Source organism: Euprymna scolopes, chromosome 35 (assembly GCF_053919585.1).
Source record: "Euprymna scolopes isolate OS-2025 chromosome 35, ASM5391958v1, whole genome shotgun sequence".
Taxonomy (NCBI): domain Eukaryota; kingdom Metazoa; phylum Mollusca; class Cephalopoda; order Sepiida; family Sepiolidae; genus Euprymna; species Euprymna scolopes.
The window spans coordinates 17,001,786-17,029,691 of record NC_136516.1 but is presented as its reverse complement, the minus strand read 5'-3'; the positions used below and the strand labels follow the sequence as shown (position 1 = coordinate 17,029,691).

The 27,906-nt window shown below is 33.9% G+C and overlaps 1 protein-coding gene across 8 annotated transcripts in view; it reads left to right on the top strand.

Annotated features, from left to right (window-relative positions):
- The first annotated feature begins 15,550 nt into the window (after nucleotides 1-15,550).
- LOC145259713 (uncharacterized) overlaps nucleotides 15,551-27,906 on the top strand; it is a 164,219-nt gene continuing 151,863 nt past the window's right edge. For 7 of the 8 annotated variants that reach the window (XM_080117401.1, XM_080117400.1, XM_080117399.1 and 4 more), the window contains exon 1: nucleotides 15,574-16,986. In XM_080117401.1, coding sequence (XP_079973527.1) covers nucleotides 15,934-16,986 — 1,053 coding nt within the window. In that variant the 5' untranslated portion in view covers nucleotides 15,574-15,933. Of the gene's footprint in view, nucleotides 16,987-27,906 lie in introns of all 8 variants that reach the window. The other variant, XM_080117395.1, reaches the window with a different exon arrangement.

Below are 27,906 nucleotides of genomic sequence, written 5' to 3'. Positions count from 1 at the left end.
ACGTCCCTGGTTTATACACAAACATATAAGCGACTATTTATGAAGAAATTTAATTTTAATCCATTTAAAAATTACAAATGAAACTATTGCTGCGAGTTTTTTTTTTATAAAACTATGTAAAAACTTTAATTTCGTCCATAAAGCATTATATTCTAATGGGGAAGAACTATTCTAAGCCTGTAAGATTGCCGTTACAATTTACTTTAGTAATTCATAAAAATAATATTTTACTTTAGTAATTCATAAAAATAACAATTTACTTTATTAATTCATAAAATAACACTATACTTTATTAATTCATTAAATAACACTATACTTTAGTAATTCATAAAATAACACTTTACTTTATTAATTCATAAAAATAATATTTTACTTTAGTAATTCATAAAAATAACAATTTACTTTATTAATTCATAAAATAACACTTTACTTTATTAATTCATAAAAATAACAATTTACTTTATTAATTCATAAAAATAACAATTTACTTTATTAATTCATAAAAATAATATTTACTTTAGTAATTCATAAAAATAATATTTACTTTAGTAATTCATAAAAATAATATTTACTTTAGTAATTCATAAAAATAATATTAAACTTTAGTAATTCATAAAAATAATATTTAACTTTAGTAATTCATAAAAATTAAACTGGAAATAAATAAATAAAATCCGGGTCAGCATTTTTTTTTTTTTAACAATACCTTTTTATTACTGTTACTCTCCTGTTTTGACACCACTAAGTCTATCGCTGCAACTTGTCCATCTAGCCTGGCTTGCGTTTCTTTTTCCTCCGACCGCACGCTCGCCACAGCCAGGCCATTCTCATCCTTGACTTTCACATCCATTTTCTTCGATGCTTGTTTTTTGTTCTCTGGCCATGTGGTGCATTTATTTGTTTCCTTTTTTATTTTTCTTCTTGTGCACACTTTCTAATTTGCATATATGCGTTTTTTATTGGCTACTGCTAATCTCTTCACAAGCCAGCCATTCTTCGCTGCTGCTGATATTTTCTCACGCACTCATATGCACTATGTTCTAAACCAAGCAATGACTTCACATGTTTAATTCGAGTAGGGTCCTGTAAACTTTAGCTCGATTGAATTCAAATGAGGCTGAAGGCACAGATCATCCAAATTCAGCAGTTGTCCCGGAGAACATACAAACTTGTTTTTGTTGATTGTAAACTGAAAAAAAAAATAAGCTCACATTATTGGAGGATTCGCAAATATAGGTTAACAATATATATATATATATATATATATATATATATATATATATATATATATATACATGGGAGTCACCACTTACCAAGATCTGGAGGCCATTCGAGGATAAGTGTTAAAGAGTGTATAGTAGTCAATGGGACGATATCATAGGAATCGTTAATAGTGTAAATTTGGTATATTAGATTACTTAAGGGGAACGGCTCATCAAGAACTTGTTTATATTGGACTTGAAGACGACCATATTGTAGTCAGCTGGAAAACAGGCAAATGGGAGAGAGTTCCACAGGTGTGCAGTTCTAAGAAAAAAACTTTGTTCATGGAATCTACGTTTAGGTTTAAGCACAGATAAAGTCAGAGGGAAATTATTCACCGTGTTTTCAGCTAGACGAGTGTTTCTCATGAACGTTTGGCAAGGGGAGACCATAGATTGGAGCTCAGACGAGCACTTGCCATGAAAATAACGATAAAGCAGAAGCAGAAAGAGGTTGCAGGGAAGAGAAAAGGGCATACCCTACGAGCTCTATTTTGAACTATGTCAAGGCAGAATAAGACCTATCTAGCAGCTCCTGCCCCCAGATGTGGCAACAATGCTCCATCCTTGGACGTACCTGGCTCTTAGATAAGTAGAGAATTGCACTAGCAGTGATATATCTACAGGATCGATAGCAGAATCCCACCATTTTATATTTTCAGAATCTAATTATATATATATATATATATATATATATATATATATATATATATATATATATACTTGTTTATTGTTATATAAACATGCTCACATCCCGCTGCTACAAATAGCCACTTGTTTCAATCAAACAACAGATATCATCAGGCAGCGACTTGACTATTCAAAAGTTCAATGAATAATTATTCATTGAACTTTTGAATAGTCAAGTCGCTGCCTGATGATATCTGTTGTTTGATTGAAACAAGTGGCTATTTGTAGCAGCGGGATGTGAGCATGTTTATATAACAATAAACAAGTATTATCAGCTCTTTTTATTGAGCACTATCTAACAACCTCGTTGAATTCATTAGTCCATTACTTTTGAATATAAAAAAAAAAAACCCGAGTATATATATATATATATATATACTAGCAAAAGTTCCTGTCGTTGACTGGATTCAAAAACAGCCTACAGAAAATGGACTCTGATTTATGAAAGTATGATAGGTTATGAAAAGGAAGGGTTGTAAAGAGACAGCTTCGAATTTGGGGGTATCAAAACCAAAGCAAAATATGATGAAAGTAAAAATAAAATAGATAAACCCCATAATTTATTATACCATACCTGTTCGTACTGAAACACTTATCACAATATTCTGTGGATCTATATTAAAAAACTTTGTTAAACTTTGTGACATACTTCCATTCTTTAGAGGTCAGGCGCAATCGAACACTCCATAATTTTATTATACCATATTTCTTCAAACTGAAACATAATTATCAAAGTATACTTACGCAGATAGATATGAAAAGTCTTTATTAAAGTTTGTGCCTATTTCCATTCTATGGAGGCCAGGCGTGAACCCAGACCCCACAATTTTATTATACCATCCCTATTTAAGTTAAAACATACTTATCAAAGTATTATTATGTACATCTATATAAAAAAAATACTTGTAAACGTTTTTTTTTTAATTTTTTAATTTTTTATTTCCATACTTTGTGGCCCAGGTGCATATGCAGACCCCACAATTTTAATGAATCCTCATTATGCCAGATCAAACATACCCATTCCTGTGTCTCGATACATCTTCTATGATTATATGTGATCAGTTTTCTGTAATAGTCAACCATATAGGAGCCTATTCGTGACCAGGCACACACACAGACGTTCAGCTTTATATTATATTATACTAGCGGGGGTACCCGGCGTTGCCCAAGTGTTTGTTTCCGGGACGGGGGGGGGGAGTTTTAAAAAATGTTATGGTAGGTAAGTAGGAAGGATCAAACCCGGAGTCATGAGTAAAAGTAGGAAAATAAAGTGTGAAAAAAACAAAACAAAAAAAAAAACATCTGCAACGTTAACAGTTCGGCCACCAAGAAAAGTCCATTCCAGTTGTTTAGGAAAAAAAAAAAAAAAAAACGACTACGGTAGGTCGGCGCGAACATGAAAATATAATGTGAATTGTCCAGCACGCTAACCACTACGCCACAGAGCACTGCAGCTTAGTTTAGTGATTTTAAATAACTTCACATGAAAGAACTACGAAGCCAAACCGGTGTTCTCTTCTCAACTGTTCCTTGTGAACGATCCCCAAACGGTGTTAAGTGGTGGCAGGAGGAGGAGGAATTTATTAGAGAGAAAATATTTTACCACTTCCATTGATCTTAACCAATTTTGGCCGTGACTTCTCAGCAGAAAAAGTATAGAAATCTAAGATTATCGAGGAATTTGAGAAATAATAAGCCTATAACACACCTCAGATATTGTTCTGCTGTTTGTGCATATTATATTTGCATGAAATATCTTGATTTTTAATCCTATTAAGGTCAAAATCAGACGGGAAAAAAGGAGTTCATTTTATTTATATAGAGATTATATATATATAGGGCTCTTCCATCAAGTTCGACATTATTGTTTTAAGCTATTTATGATTCAGCCTCAGATGACATTTAAGTTCTGCAAGAAACTTACAAATGAGTCCATACATAGTACAAGTGGGTGGATTCAGTGATGCGGTCGATGGTACGGCTGCTGACTATTTAGCTCTTTCCCTTTTTTTACGCAGATGATTTAAACACTCAGAATGAAAACAGCGAAGACCCTCAAAACAAAGTGATTTCCAGTCTTTGTGATCCAAGGCCTTGTTCTCAAGATTGCTATGTGCGATATTAATTGAAGAAAAATTACACTTTAACTTGTCGTTGTACCTCAGTAGTGGTCGCCCCACATTCCTTTTCCCTCCGTTCAATTGACTGTGCATTAGGATTTTTGGTATCCTGTCATCAGACATGCTCATGACATAACCAGTCCACTGCAGTTAGCACTGAATAAGCAATAACTCAATTCCAGAAATATTGCAATTTGTGAAAAGATCAGCGCAGGATATTCTGTCTCGAAGGGTAATGTGCACACACAGCTTTTAAGTAATACACCCAATTTGTGAATATGATGCCTCTATGGAGTCCAAGACACAGAGCCGTACACGAGTATAAAAATAACAACAGCTTGATATACCATGATTTTTGTGTCCAGTCAAATACCTAGTTCATCCTCAAACGGTGACGAAGCTTCCCAAAGGCACAAGTTGCCTTAGCAATCCTGTTAACAATTTCATCATCTAGGGACCCACAGATTAATGTAGAACCTGGAAAACGTAACGACTTGACACAGTTTAGTGTTTTACTATTCGTTTTTAATCCCAATGGATATTTTTATAAAACAATGGAAAAACTTTAATTAATGAAACTATTGTTGCGATTTTTTATAAAACAATGGAAAAAATTTAAATTCATCCGTTCATTGTATTTTAATGGAGAAGAACGGTTCTAAGCCAATACATTACTCCACACGCATTATCCGAATAGGGACTTAAACTCGATCGTACAGACTAAAATGAAGCTGAAAGTCCATGATGTTTCCAGTTATAAATAACGAGTTGACTGAAATATTCATGACTTTGTAGCAATACCTAAATATTTATTTAAAATATATATATATATATATATATATATATATATATATATATATATATATATATATATACATATACATATATATATATACATATACATATATAGATATATACATATATATACATATAGAAAAATACATATATATATACATATATATACATATACGTATAGATAGACATATATACATATATATATATATATATACATATATATATACATATACGTATAGATAGACATATTCACATATATATACATATATAAAAATACATATATATATATATATATATATATACACGTATAGATAGACATATATACATATATATATATATACATATACGTATAGATAGACATATATACATATATACCTATATATATACATATACGTATAGATAGACATATATACATATATACCTATATATATACATATATATATATATACATATATACCTATATATATACATATATATATATATATACATATATACCTATATATATACATATATACCTATATATATACATAATTATATATATACATATATACCTATATATATATATACATAATTATATATATACATATATACCTATATATATATACATATATACCTATATATATATACATATATACCTATATATATATACATATATACCTATATATATATACATATATACCTATATATATACATATATACCTATATATATATATATACATATATACCTATATATATACATATATACCTATATATATACATATATACCTATATATATACATATATACCTATATATATACATATATGTATACATATATATACCTACATGTATATACATATATACCTACATATATACATATATATATATATACATATATACATATATATACATATATATATACATATATATATATGCATATATACCTATATATATACATATGCATATATACCTATATATACACATATATATATGCATATATACCTATATATATACATATATATATATATACAAGGAATAAATTGCAAGATGGTCAATATTATATACCTTGAAAGCTAGACTTTTGTCATTTATTTGTTATATGCTCTGTAATTACATTGAGCTTCAAAAATTAAGGATTGGTATGAATAAAAAGTGAAATATAATTGCAAAAAAAAAACATAATTTCAAAGATATATATATATATATATATATATATATATATATATAGTATGAAAATAAATCTGTGGCAAGTTAGCTACCCAAATGCGTTGATTTTACATTTCATCGGAGAGAGAGAGAGAGAGAGAGAGAGAGAGAGAGAGAGAGAGAGAGAGAGAGAGAGAGAGAGAGAGAGAGGGAGATTTGGGGCGAATATCTTGCAAAGCGGCGAACGAGAACCTTCAACTCAGATTCCTGAGAAACGACACGTGTAGTTCTGGCGGGCGGAACATTCCAGCAGTGCGTGTGTGCGCATGCGTCGAACGTCATCGCAAAGAAAAAAACAAAAACAAAAAACAAAAACAAAAAAAAACACGCATTTTAAGGCGACAACGACTGAGTGGCACCCACTAACGCGCATTTAGTTCGAACTCAGATTTCGACTAAGAGTTCGAACCTCACGCACGGTACTTGACGCACGTGTGCATCTAACCAGTTCATCCACTATTTCCAATCCTCTCGTTACAATGATCAACGTCCAACCTGCAATCCTTTTTTTTTTATCTTTATCCTTAAACGGTGCTTAGGTCTTGAAAAATGGTGATTTATCAGTCAACATATATATTTTATAACTTACTAACTAGCTCTACCTACGTATTGAGCACTTTTGAAGTAAATACTTAAAGTTTACGCATAAATCTATACTTTCGTATATTAATTTTATGTGAGTAAACTAAGTAGTTTATATATATATATATATATATATATATATATATATATATATATATATATATATATATATATATATAATACTAGCAAAAGTACCCGTCGTTGACTGGGTTAAAAAACAGCCTACAGAAAATGGACTCTGATTTATGAAAGTATGATAGGTTATGAAAAGGAAGGGTTGTAAAGAGATAGCTTCGAATTTGGGAGTATCAAAACCAAAGCAAAATATGATGAAAGTAAAAATAAAATAGATAAACCCCATAATTTATTATACCATACCTCTTAACACTGAAACACTTATCACAATATTCTGTGGATCTATATTAAAAAACCTTGTTAAACTTTGTGACATATTTCCATTCTATGCTATTCTCGGTTTGTTTGTCTTTTTTCCAATTTTCATATATATATATATATATATATATATATATATATATATATATATATATATATATAACTGTTTTTTTTTTTGCAATTTATGACTAAATATCATCTAATGCATCAACCAGCAAATTCTAGCTTTGCTACAATTATAATTTGCTGATTTCTTACTGTCCTCTGATGAGATGTATAGCAAGAGTGGCATTCTTTTAAACTTTTTTTGGAGTATTCTGTCGAATAATGAATTTAATTGTAAATTTTAATTTACAGGTTTAAATTCTTTTATTATCCCATATATATATATATATATATATATATATATATATATATATATATATATATATATATATATATATATATATACAATAGCATTTCTGTCCGGCGTTGCCCGGGTGTTTGGAGGTGTATGTTGAGTAAAAAAATAAATAAATTTAAAAAAAAAGCGGTAAATTTTTAAAACTTTGACCCCTATTATGACGCCTTAACCTTTATTGTTTTAGGCTCAAATTAAGTTATTAAGTCAGATTCATGCCCAAAGAACCTATATCTAAAAGTTCAATTGTTTATACCAAAAATTGGCGGAGGAGTTTGTTAGAGTTCTCAAAGGTCAAATCGTTGAACTATGAACCCTTAACAATAAAGCTTCTGGCCGAAAACCGATTACAAAGATTTTCCCAAATCTCAGTACCCTGTATATGAAATTTCGAGTCTATAGACTTAAAATTGACCGTTATTGCGTAGGGAAATATATAAAGATACACACACATAGACACGTTCACTTTTATTTATATATGTGTGTGTGTGTGTGTGTGTGTGTATCTATATACATAAATGTATGTATGCATATGTATTCAGGTGTATTTATATGTATATATGGACATTAGGAGATACTAATTGGGATCATGTCTATGTGGGGAGTTGAGTAGCAAGATGTCTGTTCGTGTTACATCTACACATCAGTATGTTAGTACAGTCAGCGAAGCAAGAAGCCGGAAGGGAATTCCAAAATCTAGCGGTTGAAGTGAAGGGGGTGGGATTTTGCTGCTTGTCGGGTTAATGAGGCGTATGTATGTCGAGGGGGACACAAGTTATATTAGTTCATCAGAGCACATTGCATTCTTTTAAACATCCATATGTACTGGCTTCCTCCCGAGAGGAGATTTAGACACAAGGTCAGTTTTTAATGCGAGATAATTTCAGCTCTCCCCCTCCAAGAAAAAGAGACACTCCAGAACGCGATAGAAATAAAGATTGCCTCAATATATAAAGGGTTCTCCGCCCCACTAATCGTGGGCAGAAAAAGATGAAGCATAGTATCAGGGCAGTTACTCACGTTCACCCCAAACAAGGCATATCGCCACTTAGACGTAAGGAGCTACTAATTAGGACAATGCCTAAGAAAGATTAACAAAACGTTGGTTTACATTATATTTACACTTCTGCATATCAGTACAGTCAGGGAAACAGTTAGCAGGAAGGGAATCCCAAAGTCTAGCTGTTCAAGGGAAGAAACTATTAGAGTAGAAAGATTTCTGGTATTTAGGGACTTCAACACTGAAGGGGTGTAATTTTGTTGCTTAGCAGGTTTGTTGGGATATGTACGCCGAGGAGGCAATCATCAGAGCACATTTCATTAAAATACTTGTAAAACAGGCACAGGTATGCAACATTGTGGCGATGGGACAGTGGTTGGAGCCTAGTTGACAAAGCGGAACCTATTAGATTGAAGACTCTTTTTTGGATCCGATCCAAGAGGGAGATACTAGCGATAGATGCACCAGCCTAGATGTGGCAACAATACTCCATGCATGAGCGAATGGTGGCCTTGTAGAGGTACAGGATACTCTCAGGCGTGAGAAGTTTTCTAGCACGATAGAGGGAACCCACCTTCCTTGCAGCAACCTTTGCAATGCCCCCAGAGAATCAGATCATTGCCTTCTCGCTTTATAGTGAGACTCTCCCAGGTATTACCTCTTCTCAATTTTAGGGGCAAGGGATGAGGTAGTGTACTATCTTTGTTGTCATGATATCATACTCCCAGTCATTACCTTCTCCCTTGAGAGTCAGTGCCGCATGTATTCATCCATCGTGATATTATTTTTCATCTGGGATTTACCTACTGGTTTAATATAAGATAAACTTTTTAATTTACCGTAAATATTGGTTTGTGGCAAAGTAGCCATATTATTTAATCACTGGTTCAGATTTAGGTACCTTACTTCTTATGGCTAAATAAGATAAGGAGATATCTCACTGCTGATGCAATTCTCTACCTATATAAGAGCCAAATACATCCAAGGATGGAGTACTGTTGCCACATCTGGGCAGGAGCTCCTAGAAGCAGCTAATCCTACCTTGACAGAGACTTCGTAACCTATTGAGGGCTGTCTTTTTCTCTTCCCTGCAACCTCTTTCCCACAGAAGAGACGCTGAGAGCCTGTCTCTGTTTTATCGTTATTTTCATGGCAAGTGCTCGTCTGAGCTCCAATCTATGGTCCCTCTCGCTGTCCTGACTTTCACAAAAAACACTTGTCTAACTGAAACCACTATCAATAATTTCCCTCACTCTTTTTCTGTGCCTAAACCTAAACGTAGATTCCATGAACAAAGTTTCTTTCAACTGCACACCGTTTGCCTGCTTTCCAACTGACTACAATATGCTCGTCTTCAAGTCCAACATAAACAAATTCTTGATGAACCGTCTGCTTAAGTGATCCAATTTTACCAAATTTCCCCTGCTAACTATTTAACATTTTCCCATTGGCGACTGTACACTCATTAATCCTTATCCTCGAGCGGCCTCTGGGCCTTGATAAGATTTATTTCCTATGTAAAAAAAAAAAAGAAAAAGATTTCTATTTTGCTCAGATATTTTGCATGCAAATAGGTCACAAGTGTGTGTAATGAACCAAAATGAACTGCTTTGGAGTAATTTCTCCAAATTATTTTATTTAAAATAATTATTTTATTTTACGCCGCTAAGGAACGTTTGCTTATCCTCGGCAACGCCGGCTAAGTACACCCGGTTTAATATATATTTGTAAAATGTATTACACAATAGGGGAGGGGGTATTTCCCGTGTAAACCTAAACGAAAGTCTTACTGCAGAGTGCGTGTGTTATTGTGAAAAAAAGGCAGGAATGTGTGAATTGCTTCAGCTCGCCATATTTGTATGCGCGCATGTGCGTGAGAGAGAACGAACGGGAGAGAAAGAGATGAGGGAGGGAGAGGGAGAGTGTGTGTGTGTGTTTTTTTTTTTTATTCTTTGCTTCTCTTCTTTCGCCCCCAACCCCACCCCCGCTTAATTTTTTTCATCCGCGGCGCCGATCTTTTCGTGTAGGCCCACTTAGTCTGTCGGCTTGTCTAGTCTTTCTACACCCCGACCCCTTCTCCACGTGTGAGCAACCAACTAACTGCCACCCGGGCACACTAGCACCAGCAATACACCCGCCGAACGAACGGACACACACACACACACACACACACGCGCGCGCACGCGCTAAAAACAACAACTCGTACACAGAAAAATATACAAAAGCAAAATCTCTTCATTCTCTCTATCTCTCTATCTATATTAGTGGCCTGGTAAGGCCACAAGGTCGACAACCGAAGAATCTGAAGCTGCTTGCAGGAGGACACTATGTACGCAAATTTGGGCATATTTTATTGGTTTGAAACCACATTAAAAAACGACCCTGGTGTCTAACTGTCCCGTGGGGCGACATTGTAAATAGGAACAATTTTAACCATAGAATAGTATCTCCAAAAGAAAACTGCAAATTTTCATGTAGTTTTGTCCCATAGAACCATATAAGCATTTCAATATTCAATTTGGCTACGAATATACGTGTGCGTGTGTGTGTGCGTGCACGAGCGCGCGGTGGAGAAAGAGGGAAAGATGTGTTTAGATCTCTGAACAATATATAGTACTGTATGTGGATGATTATATATATATATATATATATATATATATATATATATATATATATATATATATATATATATATATATATATATATATATATATACCCAAAACCTCTGGCTTTGATGGAGGGGAGACTAAAACTTGATGCTACGGTTTCAAATGATCTGAAATAACAGCAACAGGAGACTTGATTCCAAATATTTCTCATATGTTATATTTCCCCTCCGTGGTTTTCATATATAAAGTAAATTTCACAGTGTATAAGGATTATTTAATACTGGAGATATTCATAATCGTACCCTCTTTCCAAAAGAGGGAATATATAACAAATGAGAAATATTTGGAATCAAGTCTCCCTCTTGCTGTAATTTCAGATCATTTGAAACCATAGCAGCCAATTTTAGTCTCTCCTCCATCAAGGCCAGAGATTTGGGATATATATATATATATATATATATATATATATATATATATATATATATATATATATATATATTCAATCCTTATTTAAGAAGTTCAATGTAATTACAGAGCAATATAGAGAATAAATGACAAAAAGTTATAAGTCAACTGAATTAAAGAAATAAATTATAAGATGGTCAACATCATGAATTTTGGAAAATAACATTTTGTCATTATATATATATATATATATATATATATATATATATATATATATATATATATATATATAATGGAAAAGCGGATAAACCACGAAATATAAATAATACAGTGTATGTATGCGTGTGTATAGGTGTATTATTAATACACCTATACACACGCACAAAGGGATATATATACACGCATATATACACATAGATTTTCAAATATTTCTACTGGTGTTTTGTTTTAAAGACGAAACGTTGATGCACACGTAATTTGGTTTGTTCCTTTTTTTTATTGCTCTATTTCGTCGGAAAACGATTTCCATAATTCTCACAAACACATACATGTGTACATATATACACAAACACTAATATAAAAATGTATGTGTATAGTTATGCCGCTTCTACACTATTGGGACGAAATTTCAGAAATCGTAAAACTGAATTTCACATGAAAACAATGGTATCCACGTATTCTTCGTATTTTTAAGATGATTATATCCAAAAATTACGAAAATCGATAGGGTAGAAAATTATTTATTAAAGAAAATAAAAATACAATTTGATGAAAACAATTGTAAGACACAGAGAGTTCAAAATGGAGGTAATTTGCCGTTTCGATTTAAACAAGATAGCCGCAATTTTTCACCTGTTAATACGATTAAAGTTTTTTTTTTAAAAATATTTCAGTAATATTCAGGTAATTTCGACTGCATAATTCGGAAACTACAATTGTAATTTGTTAGAATTGACAAAAAGAAAAAAAAATCAGTTGAAATCATTGCTTTTTTTTTTTAATTTGAAAACTCCATTTATCGACTACAAAATTTCGTCCTAATAGTGTAGGTACCAATTATATATATATATATATATATATATATATATATATAAATGCACACACAGAGACATATACACACACTGATATGTCTTCCTATCTACCTTACTTTCTCTTTCTTATAGAACAGACATTGCTAATCTTTGTCTGCTCTATTGTTATTTTCATAGTAGGTAATCGACTGAGCTCCAATCTATGCCTCTAAGACATTTACAACAGAAAACTAGGTTTACTCACAAACAATTTAAATTATTTCCCTTTCTCTCAGTATCTACTATCAAACAGAACTTCCATGGGCAATGTTTTTTTTTTTTCAAGAACAATTTGTCTCTGGAACACAATACCACAGAGATGCTTCCCAGTCAACTATAACATGGATATTTTCAAATCTAATGTTAACAAATTCTTGTTGAGCCGTCCTCTTAAATCAAATTCTGATCTGTTTCACGCATTGTTACCGATTTAAATAGTGTGGTCTCATTGTCCACCCGGCAAAGTAATTAACCAGTTATCCTTGTAGGACTTGAGAAACACTAACACGGGGCAAGATCACAGTGTAGTATCTATTCTGATGTTACACTTCACCTTTTCTGTCCTTGGTCAGTGGAAATCCTGGGTTTGTATTACTGTACATATAGATTCGAAAAAGTTGTCAAAAAACAAATAAATGTTATCAAAGGCAAGATAAGTTACTTTTCTACCAAACTGGATATATTTTTTGTTTTTATTCAGTGTAACATGTTTATTCAGCTCGAAAAACATGCAGTGTTTACCGATGTATTGGAAAATTCAAAATGGCGGCCGACTCTCTCTCTCAGAGAGGTTAAGTTTGGGAAAAGGTATTATAAATAATAAACTAGACAAAATACTGTTCGAAATTCGCTCAATACATGTTACCGTGACATAAGTTGACATATATTCGGTTGTTTTTTAATAGTATTTTGTCTAGTTTATTATTTATAACATCTTTTCCCAAACTTACCTGTTAAAGAGACAGTCGGGCGCCATTTTGAATTTTCCAATACATCGGTAAAACTGCATATTTTTCGAGCTGAATAAACATGTTACATTGAATAAAAACACGAAAAATATATCCAGTTAGGTAGAAAAGTAACTTATCTTGCCTTTGGTAACATTTATTTGTTATATATTTGTTTTTTGACAACTTTTTTGAATCTATGTGTACAGTAATACAAACACGAAATCCTTATAGACCGAGACATTTTTCTATTTTTGTTCCTACCTAGAATGCGGTCTTTTTTACGACCTGTCCCAGCGTAGTATAAACACCTCCAAACTCCCGGCTTTCGGAATAAATACCTCCAACCTGGAAAGCCGTTCTTAACATAGGGAGGTTAGGGGTGTTTATACTACGCTAGGGCAGGTCGTAACAAATACCCAGAATGCCCCTTTTGAAGGAACTGGATTTTCCCCACATTAAAAACCGACTCTGCCCTCGTGGGGAGGCAGGTGAATAGGAACGGTTGTTTTTACTATAAAAGCGAAGCGCGACGTAGGCCTAAATGCACTGGTGAAATGAGGTCCAAATGTGAAGACGAAGGAAAAAAAACAAAATACAAAAAAATATTAAAATCCCCCTCTCTCATATATCTTATATTTCGTCTAAAAATAGTTGCCTTCATATTCCATAGACGATTCCCTCCCCCTCTCTTTATATATCTTTCTCTGTCTCTTCCCGTTCGGCTAGGCTATATTCAACTACATTGTCAACAATCTCTAACTTTTCAAACTCCCTCTAGAAGCTTTACTCTCTCTTTCCCACTGTCTGTTTTAACTCTTGTTCTCCTCCCTGCCTTGTATTCAGGTTTCCTTTAATGTCTTAACGTGCCCCCTTCACCCTGCAAATCAACACTATCCCATCTCCTCCTTTCACTGTGTTTTCTTTTCAAATCAACTAATATATATATATATATATATATATATATATATATATATATATATATATATATATATATATATATATAATGTGTGTGTGTGTGTGTGTGTATCACTGTATCAGTATAGTGTACAAGTATATATATATGTATTTGTGTAGATATTTATTAATATATATATTTATATCTGTATATAACATATATACATATAAAATATAAAAATGTGTGTGTGTGTGTGTGTGTGTGTGTGTGTGTCTGGGTGCGTGCGTGTGTATGTGTGTACCAATTTATCTACTCTCACCGCTACTAAGAAACAGACAATACGTAGACGACGGAGTAGCAGAACGCGGGCGAGGATTGGGAAGAGGTAGTTGAATCAGGCGGGCACTGGTTTGTCGTGTAGAGAATTTGAGGTGGTAGGAGACAGCGACGTTTCGCAGTGCGAGAAAGGGAGAGAGGCAGAGTGCGCGGAAAAGCAGTTATAACAGACCAGACAGATAGTAGGTCTGAAACCATGGCCGTGTCTGCGTACATTTTCCCCAACCGACAGTAGGAAAAAAAAAGGGGAAAAAAAGAATTATATATATAGATAAATATTTATGTGTATATATATTCAAAGATCTACTGAAGTGGGGAAAATTGTAAAGCCATGACAAAAAGGACGTTTATATCGCGAACCAAATCGGAAAACTGAACACGTTTGACGAGAATGAACCTCCCTGTACAACTATAATTAACTTGTTTTCCGTTTTTTTTTTGCTTTTTTTTGTTATTTGGCTTTGTTTTGGATATAATTTTAAACAAAATTTGAAACGTGGATGTTTTTTTTAACATCAAACGCGAGCATCGTCGTTAAAATTCATTAGAAAGAAAAACGCGAATTTTTAATTTTACAAAAAACAAAAAAAAAAAAAAAACAAATCGCACACAACCTGAGAGACGAGAATTTTTTTTTTGTAAATATATTTATCTATTTTAAAAATTTTTTTTCATTTTAATTAAAAAAAAACAAAAAAAAAAAACAATCCAACTGCAATTGTTTTTTTTACAGGAGTAAAAAAATAATGGATACCATTTTTACCCAGAAGTACGGCTTGCTTAACAAAAAATAAATATATATAATATATATATATATATATATATATATATATATATATAGCAAATCCGCTTGGATATACCAACATAAAAGCATACATTTTTTTTTTTATTACTCCAAAAATACCATAACACAACACAAACGCAGATAATTAAAAAATATATATTAAGCTGGTTTTTAACGAGACGCACGCAGTATGTATTTTTATATTTAACGAAATACAATATATTTCTTTACGAGGACGTGAAAAAAACAAAACAACTGCTTATTTAACAAAAACAAAAACTCTGTTCTAAACGAACTGGCGTTTATTTACCCGTAAACATTTTTTTTTCTGAAACAAACAAACAAAAGCAACCAAACTTCAAAAACAAAAACGGGATAACTATCAAATATTTCCAAGCAAAATCCAAATTTTTTTCCCGACCAACTTGCTCTTAAAAACGAAGAAATCCAATCGCGTCAATGGACTATAACCAAAACCCCAAACGTGTGAGCCGACGCATTCGGGAGGTAGTAAAAAACTACCAGAGTGCAGCAGTTCGAAGTTTATGTGGCCCAGATAACATTGTTGGTACCCCCGTTTCCCCATCAGACGTGTATTATTATTGCTACCCGACCCCGACCGGTCCCGTGACAGTCGCTAGTCAGATCCCCGGCGTAAGCGGCGGCGCTTTACTCCTATCCCCTTCCTCGCAACACCTTCAAGGCTCCCCGGTTGTCGGTAGCCGACATAGCCTCACCCCGACCACAGGTCATAACCCCATTCTTGGGGTACGCTCCGGGAGCAGTACTGATAGTAGTCGGGCCGGGTCCACCTCTCCGGCCAGCACGGCGGCCGGAGGTGTCCCCAGCACTGCCGGGCCGACATCCCCGAGGGATCGGACTATAACGGCGCGTCCGTCGTCGTCATCATCTTCCTCTGCTGCAGTTGTCTCCACAAAGGGCCGTCTCTCGTCAGGTCCATCGTCATCATCGGCACACGAAGACGACGAAGAGGTGCTTGTATATGACCCCCACCTGAACGGCAGCTCTCGACGGGGTGCTATGAGCAGTTCCACTACGTCCACGATTGGTGCTGTGAGCAAGTTACCCTCTGAGAAAGGTCTGGAATGCGATCCTTTCCGATCGCCACCCCCGTATCCGATCCAACAAATGCCCGTGTTCACCCCTTACGATTCTTACGCCGAACGATCCGAAACCCTTTTGGAAAATGAAAGGATTGCATGTTTTATTATCGGTGGAGAGAAACGATTGTGTCTACCGCAAATATTGAATTCGGTCCTTCGCCGAATCACGCTCACCCAAATCAACGCTGTTTGTGATGAACTTCATATTTTCTGCGCCCGGTGCAGCCCCGAACAATTAGAGGTTTTTATCGCGGCTGGGATCTTACCATGTGGTACTGGCAGTTGTGGACTGATAACCAAGACGGATGCTGAGCGCCTGTGCCATGCCCTTCTACATAAACAAACGGGTGTCGAATCCGTCGACCCGCCTTCACACAGCAGTTTCAAGGTAAATAAACACTTTTCATTATCAATCCAAAAACCAATAGACAGTAAAACAAAAAAGTGGTTAAAAAACAAATAAACGTTACCAAATGCAAGATAAGTTCTACATAGCTGAATAAGTTTTTAGTGTTTTCACTTCCTTTAAAGGCGGGGTTCTCAACCGGGGTCCATGGAATATTTCTGAGGGGGGGGCACAGAATAATGGGTTTACAGATTCCCATTTTCATTAAATCGAAAGATTTCCAATTAAATAATTATGGATATACGTTCTCTTTCACTTTATTTCATAATTCTTTCCGGAAGTAATTAATATCTTTTTTATTATTTCTAATTTCGGTCATAGTTTAAAATACTGATTTTTTTTTTCTCTTGGATTTGAACGACAGGGGCGCGAAATAAAATGACGTCTCTAATTTCGGCATTAAACTAAGCACCCAAGGTGCTTATGTGCATCAACCCATGGTTCGTAAAATCCTGTAAAGAGTTACATCCTAAAGGTAACCATACAAAATGAAACTGCGGTTGTTGAAACCGCAACAAACTTATGGTTGTCAAATGTTTGATTAGTTTAGTCTAATATTGCAACCGGTGTAAGGGTAAAATAATGTTAGCTTTTTTATAAATTTATTTTTAAATACCATTAATCTTATTAGTTTTATTTTCGTTATATATTACTAAAGGATGAATCTCCATTAAAAATCCAGTTAATATGCATCTAAAATTGAGAAAAGCAGCCTTGAAAAGTGGCAAAACAAAATGGCTGCCGAATTTTACCTTATGTGGTGAATAGCGAAACTGAGTGAAAACTGCTTTTCTCAATCTTAGATGCATATTACTAACTAGATTTTTAATGAAAACGATTCCTCGTTTAGTAAATATGGAATCGGAAAAAATGTTTTAATGTTTAAACATTTTCTTGCGTTCTTCCATGGCCGTGATCGGGGGTTGTATTACTGTACAGATTCGAAAAAGTTGTCAAAAAACAAATATATAACAAATGTTATCAAAGGCAAGATAAGTTGGTATTATTATACAAACACCGTGACAGGGTTAGGGTTAGGGTTAATTCGCTGTCACGGTGTTTGTATAAATTTACCGATAAGTTACTTTTCTACCAAACTGGATATATTTTTTGTGTTTTTATTCAATGTAACATTTATTCAGCTCGAAAAACATGCAGTGTTTACCGATGTATTGGGCAATTCAAAATGGCGGCCGACTCTCTCTTAAACACGGTAAGTTTGAGAAAAGGTGTTATAAATAATAAACTAGGCAAAATACTATTAAAAAAACACCGAATATATGTCAAGCTATGTCACGGTAATATATATTGAGCGAATTTCTAACAGTATTTTGTCTAGTTTATTATTTATAACACCTTTTCCCGAACTTACCGTGTTTAAGAGAGTCGGACGCCATCTTGAATTTTCCAATACATCGGTAAACACTGTATGGTTTTCGAGCTGAATAAACATGTTACATTGAATAAAAACACGAAAAATATATCCAGTTTGGTAGAGAAGTAACTTATATTGCCTTTGATAATATTTATTTGTTATATATTTGTTTTTTTGACAACTTTTTCGAATCTGTGTATAGTAATACAAACCCCGTTATCGTTATAAATTACTTTAAAAAAATAGAATTGAAATATATTACAATTTTTTTCATAACATAGAATTGAACTTTTTATTTTGCAAATATGAATTGATAGAAATATATCACAGAAGCATTAAAAAAAAAAAAAAAGTCCGCAAATAAAAACCTGAAAATTGGGACATGGCAAAATCATACCCGAGACGAAAACTAAAAACATTTTGTCAGTCATGAACAAAATAATGGGTGCTTCTTTGGAATAGACGAAAATCGGGGTATTATTTAGTATAGAAATCTAAAAAGCCACCCATTCAGTGTCACGATGACACTTATTGGGCGGATTTCTATCAGCATTTTGTTTTATTTTCCCTTTAGTTTTGAGCCATTACCGTCTCTCCGAAGGCGGCATGTTCAGGGTCGGCCATGTTGTCGGTCTAACTTACCAACTCGACAGGAGTTCTTTTTCGAGCAGTTAAAACCAAAAAATTTAAGTAGAAAAGTAACTTGTCTTTTGTAACATTTATTTGGATTTATATTTGAAAATTTTTTTATCCTGTTTTTCGTTTCCCTTCTCTAACATACCCGAAGCTCGAACGACGCAAAATTGAATCACTTATATATTAATTTCGTCTAATTAAGTTTTGTTCATTTCAACTAAAAGCAATGTTTGTCAGGTTGAAATAAAATATAATTTCATAATCGATTGAGACACCAAAATTTTGAGGAATTTTTTTTCGTTACACTACTCAGCGTAGTATTAACACTTCCAACCTCCCCCATGTTAAGAACAGCTTTCGAGGCTGAGTGTTTATTCCGAAAGCTGTTCTTAACGTGAGGTTGGGGTGTTTACTACGCTGGGTGCTCGTAAAAACAAAAAACAAAAAAAAAACCTTTTTTTTTTTTTTTTAAGTACTTGCTGTTGAATACGGTAAGTTTGGGCAAATTAGTTCAAACTAAATAATTATACAAAATACTGTTACCCATCGAATATATGTCCACCTTGTTACGGTAACATACTTGCCCAAACTTACCGTATTCAACAGCGAGCACGCCATTTTTCTTTTTTCAAATAAACACTGATTTTCGAAAGATTCCACGTTTTAAAGTGAGTAAAACTACAAAACTTTTGCAGATAAGTAGAGTAACTTATCTTGTCTTTGATAACATTTGTTGTATATTTGATTTTTGGCAACTTTTTTGAATCTGTATAGTAACACAAACCCGTAATTTTCTTTATCATTTTTCGTAATTTTTGGATATTTTACTAATTTCGAAATGACAGTAAACTAGATACTGTTGATTTTAATTGAAAATTCAATTTCTCCAGTTATGTGCTTTCGTTCGAAGAAGCGTCAAAATAACTTTGCTTTTCCACGAAAGCGAATAAAAACGCAAGGTCAATTCTAATTTAAGAGGAATGGGTCAGCTGGAATGTAGTTTTTTTTTTTTTATGCAAGACGCAAAAACTGCTTAAAATTGTCAAATCTCTTCCATATGTGGTTTCTCCATTTTCTCCACTAGAATATCAGATGTGGGTTTGGAAAAACCGGCTATGAACTGCAAAAATGTCTGAGCAGTCCCATTGGCATATCTCGGCCAAATCGAGGCTCAGGCGATTAGCAATAAACTTATCTCCTCGGAGAAAAGATGTGAATCTCTTAGAACCGGTCCAAACAATACCTCAGCCAGACAATCAACAAAGCCATTGTCAAACTGATTGACGAGCACGTATATATTCATCTGGTGTGGTGTTGGTGTATATCTTGAATTAATATTGGAGGATTTAAAGTATACCTTATAATATTCAGGGTTCTTTTGCATTCATCGACCCATGGTGTTACTCGGGTGTGTCCGGAAGATGACGGGAATAACTGGAAACGACCGGGCGAGTCTTATTACAAAGACACACAGCACAGCACTCACACAAGCTACCATCCCCCCCGCATCCCCATGTTAAGAATGGCGACGACATTAGAGTTGAAAAATAAAATGTCTTTAAAAAAAAAAAAAAAAAAAAAAAAAAAAATACTTGTCGACCGTTTCCGGTTCTTTCCGTCATCTGCCGGACACACGAGTAACTTCGTGGAAATCGCAGGAGTATCGTATTTTCTTGGCCTTTTCTCTGGGACGTTTGACACAAGGTCAGTCGTGGTTTTGAATAACTAGAGAAGTAAGATTAGCGCGCACTGACCTACAAACAAAAATGTCTGGGGAGCCATAAACTAACACCTTCCCAAAGAGAAGGTAAAGTCTAGAAGTTGCTGGGGCGGAAACCATATCTCATCCCGACAGCAACAATATCTACTGACTGTCGACGACGTATTCACAATGCGGCTTTCGGCGGACCTAAACGAGTTTTCCCCTCTGCCGTAAAATTAGTTCTTTTTCACATTTTATTCTGCCGATTATCGTCAATAAGACTTAACTTTCATATTAGCAGGACTTTTTTGGTACTAGTGTACTCCGTGTTAAAATAACACTTAAAAAGCCATTCTTAACATGGGGAGGGGAGGGTGTTTTGTACTTATTCTATAACTTTAACCTTACAATTTAATAAAAAAAAAAACCCATAAAACTTTAATTAAACTTGGAAATACGATTTAAAAAATAGCGCGGATCAATAAGTGCATTTAGCACTCTTTTTTTTTTTTTTTTTTTAGTTAATGACTTTTTCCCGTGGGGGATCACTTTTTAATTATAACGTTCTATTAAATTGATACCCCACTTTGCGGTCGTTCTTCCATTAAATTTTTCTTTAATAAATTATTTCAGTTTGAATTATTGCCAAATTAAAATTTTTAACACCACATTGACCACGTGAACAGGGTGAGTTGTGCTAATTAACCGCAAAATGGGGTGTCAATTTAATAGAACGTTATAATTGAAAAGTGCCCCCCCCCCTCGTTAAGGCATTAAAACTTTTCTTCTGATATGAAAGTTAAGTCTTATCGACAATAATACGCAGAAAAAACATAAAAAGGAATTTTACGATAAGGGGAGAGGGGAGGGGAGCTATTCAGGTCCTCCCGGCTTTCTTCAAGATCAACATTCCTATGTTGACAAAGAAATGCTTTCTGCAGTCCTTACGGCTGGACAAAAACACACACACAGGGTGTTCACTTAAACTATGATAAAAAAAAAAAATCTATTTATGAAACAATGCGTTACTTTCTAAAATTTTTTGGGTTTGTATTACTGTACACATAGATTCGAAAAAGTTGTCAAAAAACAAATATAGAACAAATAAATGTTATCAAAGGCAAGATAAGTTACTTTTCTACCTAACTGGATATATTTTTTGTGTTTTTATTCAGTGTAACATGTTTATTCAGCTCGAAAAACATGCAGTGTTTACCGATGTATTGAAAAATTCAAAATGGCGGCCGACTCTCTCTCGGACAGGGTACGTTTGGGAAAAGGTATTATAAATAATAAACTAGACAAAATACTGTTAGAAAACAACCGAATATATGTCAACTTATGTCACGGTAACATATATTGAGCGAAATACCTAGGTCTGAAAGGTACGACATGGAAAGAAATTGGAATCTTAGGAAGATCTCTATCGTTTAAATAATTTATAAGAGCAACTGACCCCATGAGAAAGAATGTAAAAAAAAAAAAAAAAAACCTTCCTGGTGAATATACCCGGTGAACGAAGTGAAAGCTGTAAACAATTGCATTTAAAGGAACGGTTAGGGTCATAAAAAGATCTCTCGGTCGGAATGTATAAGAGGAGGCGGTTAAATGCATAGGATGCATTCAGCTATAACAGTGATAAGGAAAATGGAGGGGGGGGGGGGCAGTCACGGTTTCATTAATAGAGATGTCGGCTCAAAGTAATTTAAATAGGCGCGCTATTCTAACAGTCGCTATAGTACAATTGAGGCGAACGCGTGTTGATTTAGAGAAAGGATGTTTGAACGAAAGAACCTGTTTTAGAAGTGAAACCGTCTTTGACGCCAGACTGTCGCCGCGTTGAGTTTGATAAGCTGACCGAAATAGCAGGTTAGAAAAAGACGAACGTTGAAAAATGTTGAAGCCATAGAAACTGCGCCGCTCAACACCTGAAAGCACAAGCACGCGTGGTCTTTCTCTTCATGTGACATGTCGCGTAGAAAACCAAAAAAGTTGTGGCTTTCTTCAAGATCAACACCCCTAAGCAAAAAGAATATTACGCACTTAATTGATATCGAAAATAGTAATAAAATTACGAAAATTCAACGAGTAGAAAGTTAAAAGTAATTTTTACGGAAAATTGAGTAAAATTGCATTTTTTTAGATGGGTTATAATAGATGGCGGAGAGTTCACACACGGAACATAACTTGGAACGCATGTTTTACGATTAATTTAGAATAACATTTTAGCCTATAGCGATGGACTTTATAGCAGTTGCTCTAACTCGCTGAATTTTCGGTATTTTTGGATATATTACTATTTTCTAGATATTAATTCGATAAGTAATATTGTTTTTGTTTAAAACGACGTATTTAAAAATTCGATCTGGCGTCTCCTGAACAATCACCACAAAATGTAACACCTATTTGTTTTTGTCTAGCCAAAAAGACCGCAGAAAACCTTTTTGAAAGTGTTTGTCAGCACAGGGATGCTGATCTTGAAAGCCAAACTGCTGCAAGAGTTGAACGAACACAAAACTTATTAGGGTCGGTAATCCCTTAAATTACCTCTTCACGAGGGTAGGCAGAGTTAGAAACGAGGTTGAAATAAACCTGAACACTGAGAATCACCCCTCCCACGTAATTTTTATAGTAAGCTTTAGTATGTAGTATACTAGGCACTTTTCGAGGTCGGGGGGTGTTTATTCCGAAAGCCGTTCTTAACATGGGGGTGTTTATAATACACTGGGTTAGGTCGTAAAAAATATACCAACTGCGGAATAGACGTTCCGGGCATTTTATTTTTACAATAGCCAACAAAACCAAACACACACGTGTGTGTGTTATATATAAACAAATAATTGTTACCAAAGGCAAGCTAAATTACTCTTCTATCTGCTTGGATAAATTATTTTTGTGTTTTAATTTATTTAAAATTTTTTTTTTTTTTTTTTTTTTTTTTTAACTTTAAAATAAAAGTAGTGTAAAGTCTAAGTTAGAACCAAAAAAAAAAAAAGGTGGAGTGGCTGGAGTGCCCACATTGTGACTACAACCAGTTTGGGGTCTCGTTAATCGCTTAAAAATCGAAAATAAAAGAAAATACTGGTAGAACATTACTTTTTTTTTTTTTTTTTTTTTTTCGAGCGATTGATTACGTTTATTAGTATTTTACCAGATTGGTCCTAGTAACGCAAAAATAGGTAGTTTTTCGCTTTTTGTAAGTCAAAATGATTTACAAATGATAGAATTCGAATCAATAGAGAATGGCAGAATATTGCTTAAGATGGCGGCCCAGCAAGTATTTGTTTACATTGAACTTGAAGATGACATGGTGCAGTTGGTTGACAAGCAGATTTGTGGTATTTTGTTTCACAGATGGAAAAAATTTTTGTTCATTAAAAGTTCCACTTGTACAGAGAGACAGGAAATCTCTATACTAAGGTAGTATCTAGGGGACTTCTTGCTGTGAATACTTTACAGTGCTAGTTAGAACTATTTTCAAAATTCTCGTGAAATTTGGTAAAGTTCTATTTGTTCGGTGTTTTGATAAATGAGTCTTGCAATAGTAAGTCACTTATTGCCAAAAGTGTCTGAACTATTTTGTTGCTTAATATAACGCATGACCTTTTGATTTCTAATATATTACATGTACCTAGTGTACTATTTTTAGGTGAGTCACTGAGTCAGTATTTTGCTTTCGAAATAAAATAACTTTCCTTTCGATTTGTGCATTCTAACCCACATTTAATCATTACACAAAATTTCAACTCAATAATAGGAACATTTAGATACCCTGAGATTTAATGGTTCAATATCGTAAACGGAAATATTCATTTTGGGATTGAATCTGAGCAAAAATATTTATACCTCGGGTGAGCTTTGAACTCGGATCGTTCATCGCTAAGTACAGTATTCTGACTTATTAAACCACTGGTATAATTAGGAAATGATGACACTTAACCACATTAAACAGAGGCTGCAATGGCCGTGAATGACGAGCGATTTCGGCTTCAGATTTATTTTTTGTTTTTTAGAAATTAGTATATTTTCGGCTGTAATAATAACTGTTTTATTTTTATAATTCTATTTGTCAGTTGTGTTATTTAATTTTAAATTAGCCAATGAAAACGCATAAATTATGATTTACTACAAGTGAACATAGAAAAAAAAATTTACTATCATTTAATTTGTTCACTGTGTTATGGATGATGCTTAGAGGACTGGTGAGTCTGTAGCTGAAAGCTCCCCATTCCTTTACTACTGAAGACAAAAGTCAAGTTTATAGACTACGAAATTTTATAACTGAAAACCACACATTTTGGATAAGACTGTCTTACAAATGAGATAGAATCAGAAAACGAGTATTTTACAAAAATAGCTAAAAAAAAAAAAGTTGCGAATAACACGCCAAGAATTTCCATTGTAAAAACACTGGAAAAATGGGCCACTCAATAGTGTGCCAAGTATTTTTGGGTGAATTCGCCCAGGACTTTAGATTAAAGAAAAAAAGCTCAATAGACTGGTTAAAAAGAGGATCGTTCCAGGTTCCACTATGACACGGAGAGGATTATAATGGCTGTCTGAAATCAAAACTTAATCACAAATACTTTCAAGAAGAATAGTGGTCTCCGCAATGGAAACAGGTTAGTTTCTGCCACACGGAAGTAGTGTGAGCCAGAGCCACCTGAAATCCAACTAAAGTTTGCGCAAGGACACCTACGCTATGATGCGACACAAGGACGTGCGTAAATATCGCCACTGGACGATCTGTAAAAAGTTGATGTCGAATGTAGCAGCAAATCCTGAGAACATATACCAGAAAGAACAGTTGGAAATATGCACCATTTACTATGAAATTCCGGGTTTGTATTACTGTACACATAGATTCGAAAAAGTTGTCAAAAAAACAAATATATAACAAATAAATATTATCAAAGGCAAGATTAAGTTACTTTTCTACCTAACTGGATATGTTTTTAGTATTTTTATTCAATGTAACATGTTTATTCAGCTCGAAAAGCATACAGTGTTTACCGATGTATTGGACAATTCAAAATGGCGCCTCTTTGACACGAAGTTTTGGGGAAAAAGAGGTAAAAATAAACTATACAAAATACGGTTAAAAACTCGCTCAATATGTTACCATGACATAGACTGACATATATTCGGTGGGTTTTTTTACAGTATTTTGCATATTTTTTATTTTTAACTCCTTTTCCCAAACATACCGTGTCAAAGAGTCGGCCGCCATTTTAAATTTTCCAATACATCGGTAAACAGTTTTTCGAGCTAAATGAACATGTTACATTAAATAAAAATACTAAAAACATATCCAGTTAGGTAGAAAAGTAACTTAATCTTGCCTTTGATAACATTTATTTGTTATATATTTGTTTTTTGACAACTTTTTCGAATCTGTGTACAGTAATACAAACCCGGAATTTCTACAACTACGTATCTAGAAAACTGAGCTTTTAAATCTGATAGAGGGCAAGGAGAAAGAAGCAACCTTAGTGGAAGTCAGTGCCCCCAATGATGCTGGAAACAGAGCTGAGAAGGAAAAGGACGAAATAGCAAGATCTTATGAATGGCATGATAAAAAAAAGGATCTTAAGATCTATCATTTTAATAATTTCAGGAGAAACTTGACTCCTGAAAAAGAATTACAAAAACTACTTAGCGAATATAACCGGTGGACCAAGTGCAAGAGATTCGAACAATTGCACTTAAAGGGATGGTTAAAAACTTAAATATAGGTTTCTCGATTGGAATATGAAATAGCAAGTGAATGTGTGGCATCCGGTAGAATACTCCATCTCCAACTTTAACAAACTGATGAGAAAAAAAACAAAAACTTTCTACCTTTTTAGTACCAATATTTTATACCATATATAAAGTTGGGTTACGAGGGCAGTTAGACACATGGTCGGTTTTTAATCTGTGCAAAACCCAGCTCCCTCCAAAGGGCCTGAGTAGGAACAAAAATAAAAATTGCTTCAATCTAGGATTTCTTCTTCACTGATCGAGGTCAGAAAAAATGGAGTGTTGTATCAGATACTACATGACAATGATATTAAGATCCCACTTTTTTATGTTAAAAGTGAAGACATCTTTATATATTTAGTCGTGAATATACTAGCGCCTTCAAAAAAGATAACTAATTTGCATATTCCTTTTAAAACGAACTCTTTGCACTTACTGATTTTTTAAATCGTATTTCCAAGTTTAATTAAAGTTTTTTTTTTTTTTTTTTTTTTTTTTTTTTAAATTCAATTCTAAGGTTAAAGTACAGAATAGGTACAAAACACCGTCCTCTTCCCATGTTAAGAATGACTTTTTAAATAAGGTTATTATTTCATCACGGATCAATAAGTGCATGAGTACCAACTTTTTATTAATTCATTTCGTTTTATTTGTACATATTTTCTACATGGTGCACAATTGCATAGCATTTAGAGTAAACCTGTGGTTTACAGACTTAAAACAATATGTATGGGGTATTTGGACTTGTGGAACAAAATCGATTCGGTTTTTAGCCGGAAAAAATAGTTGCTAACGGGGCAAAATTGAAAATTTGGAACTTGGCAGGCGTAGTTAGTTCGGCGTAATGTGTATGCTTTACACGTGTACATTACATACATTTAATTGCGTTAATTTGCAAAGTTTTAGTATACATGTGTCGGTTAGCGATTCTAATCTGATGGAACCCAAATCATTTTATTTAACTTTTGAACTTATTGCTATATATACATTGGGTACAATATAATGATCATTAGAGAATTGGCTTAATAATACGAAATCTGCATAAATTAAAATATTTTACGACCGGGTAATGCCTGGCGACCTGCTAGTGTGTGTGTGTGTGTGTGGAGAGATGAGAAAGGAACAAACCAAGTTATGATTGCTCGTCCTCGTCACTGATTCGTCTTCATTGTACGACTTTTCCTGGGTGAATAAATTGAAGAAAATATAAAATATTTGAAAATATATTTATTGTGAAAGAAAATAAAGACGTTGAACACATAAGTTGTTTTTTTTTTCTCCATCTCCTCGAGCTGTTTCCATTGTTCTCATCGTATATATATATATATATATATATATATATATATATATGACTTTTCAGAATGTGAGATATGGTATAACTATTTCCACAGCCAAACAACGTCGCAACTCGCATAATCAATGAAAGCCAAAAGCCGGAAGTTCAAGA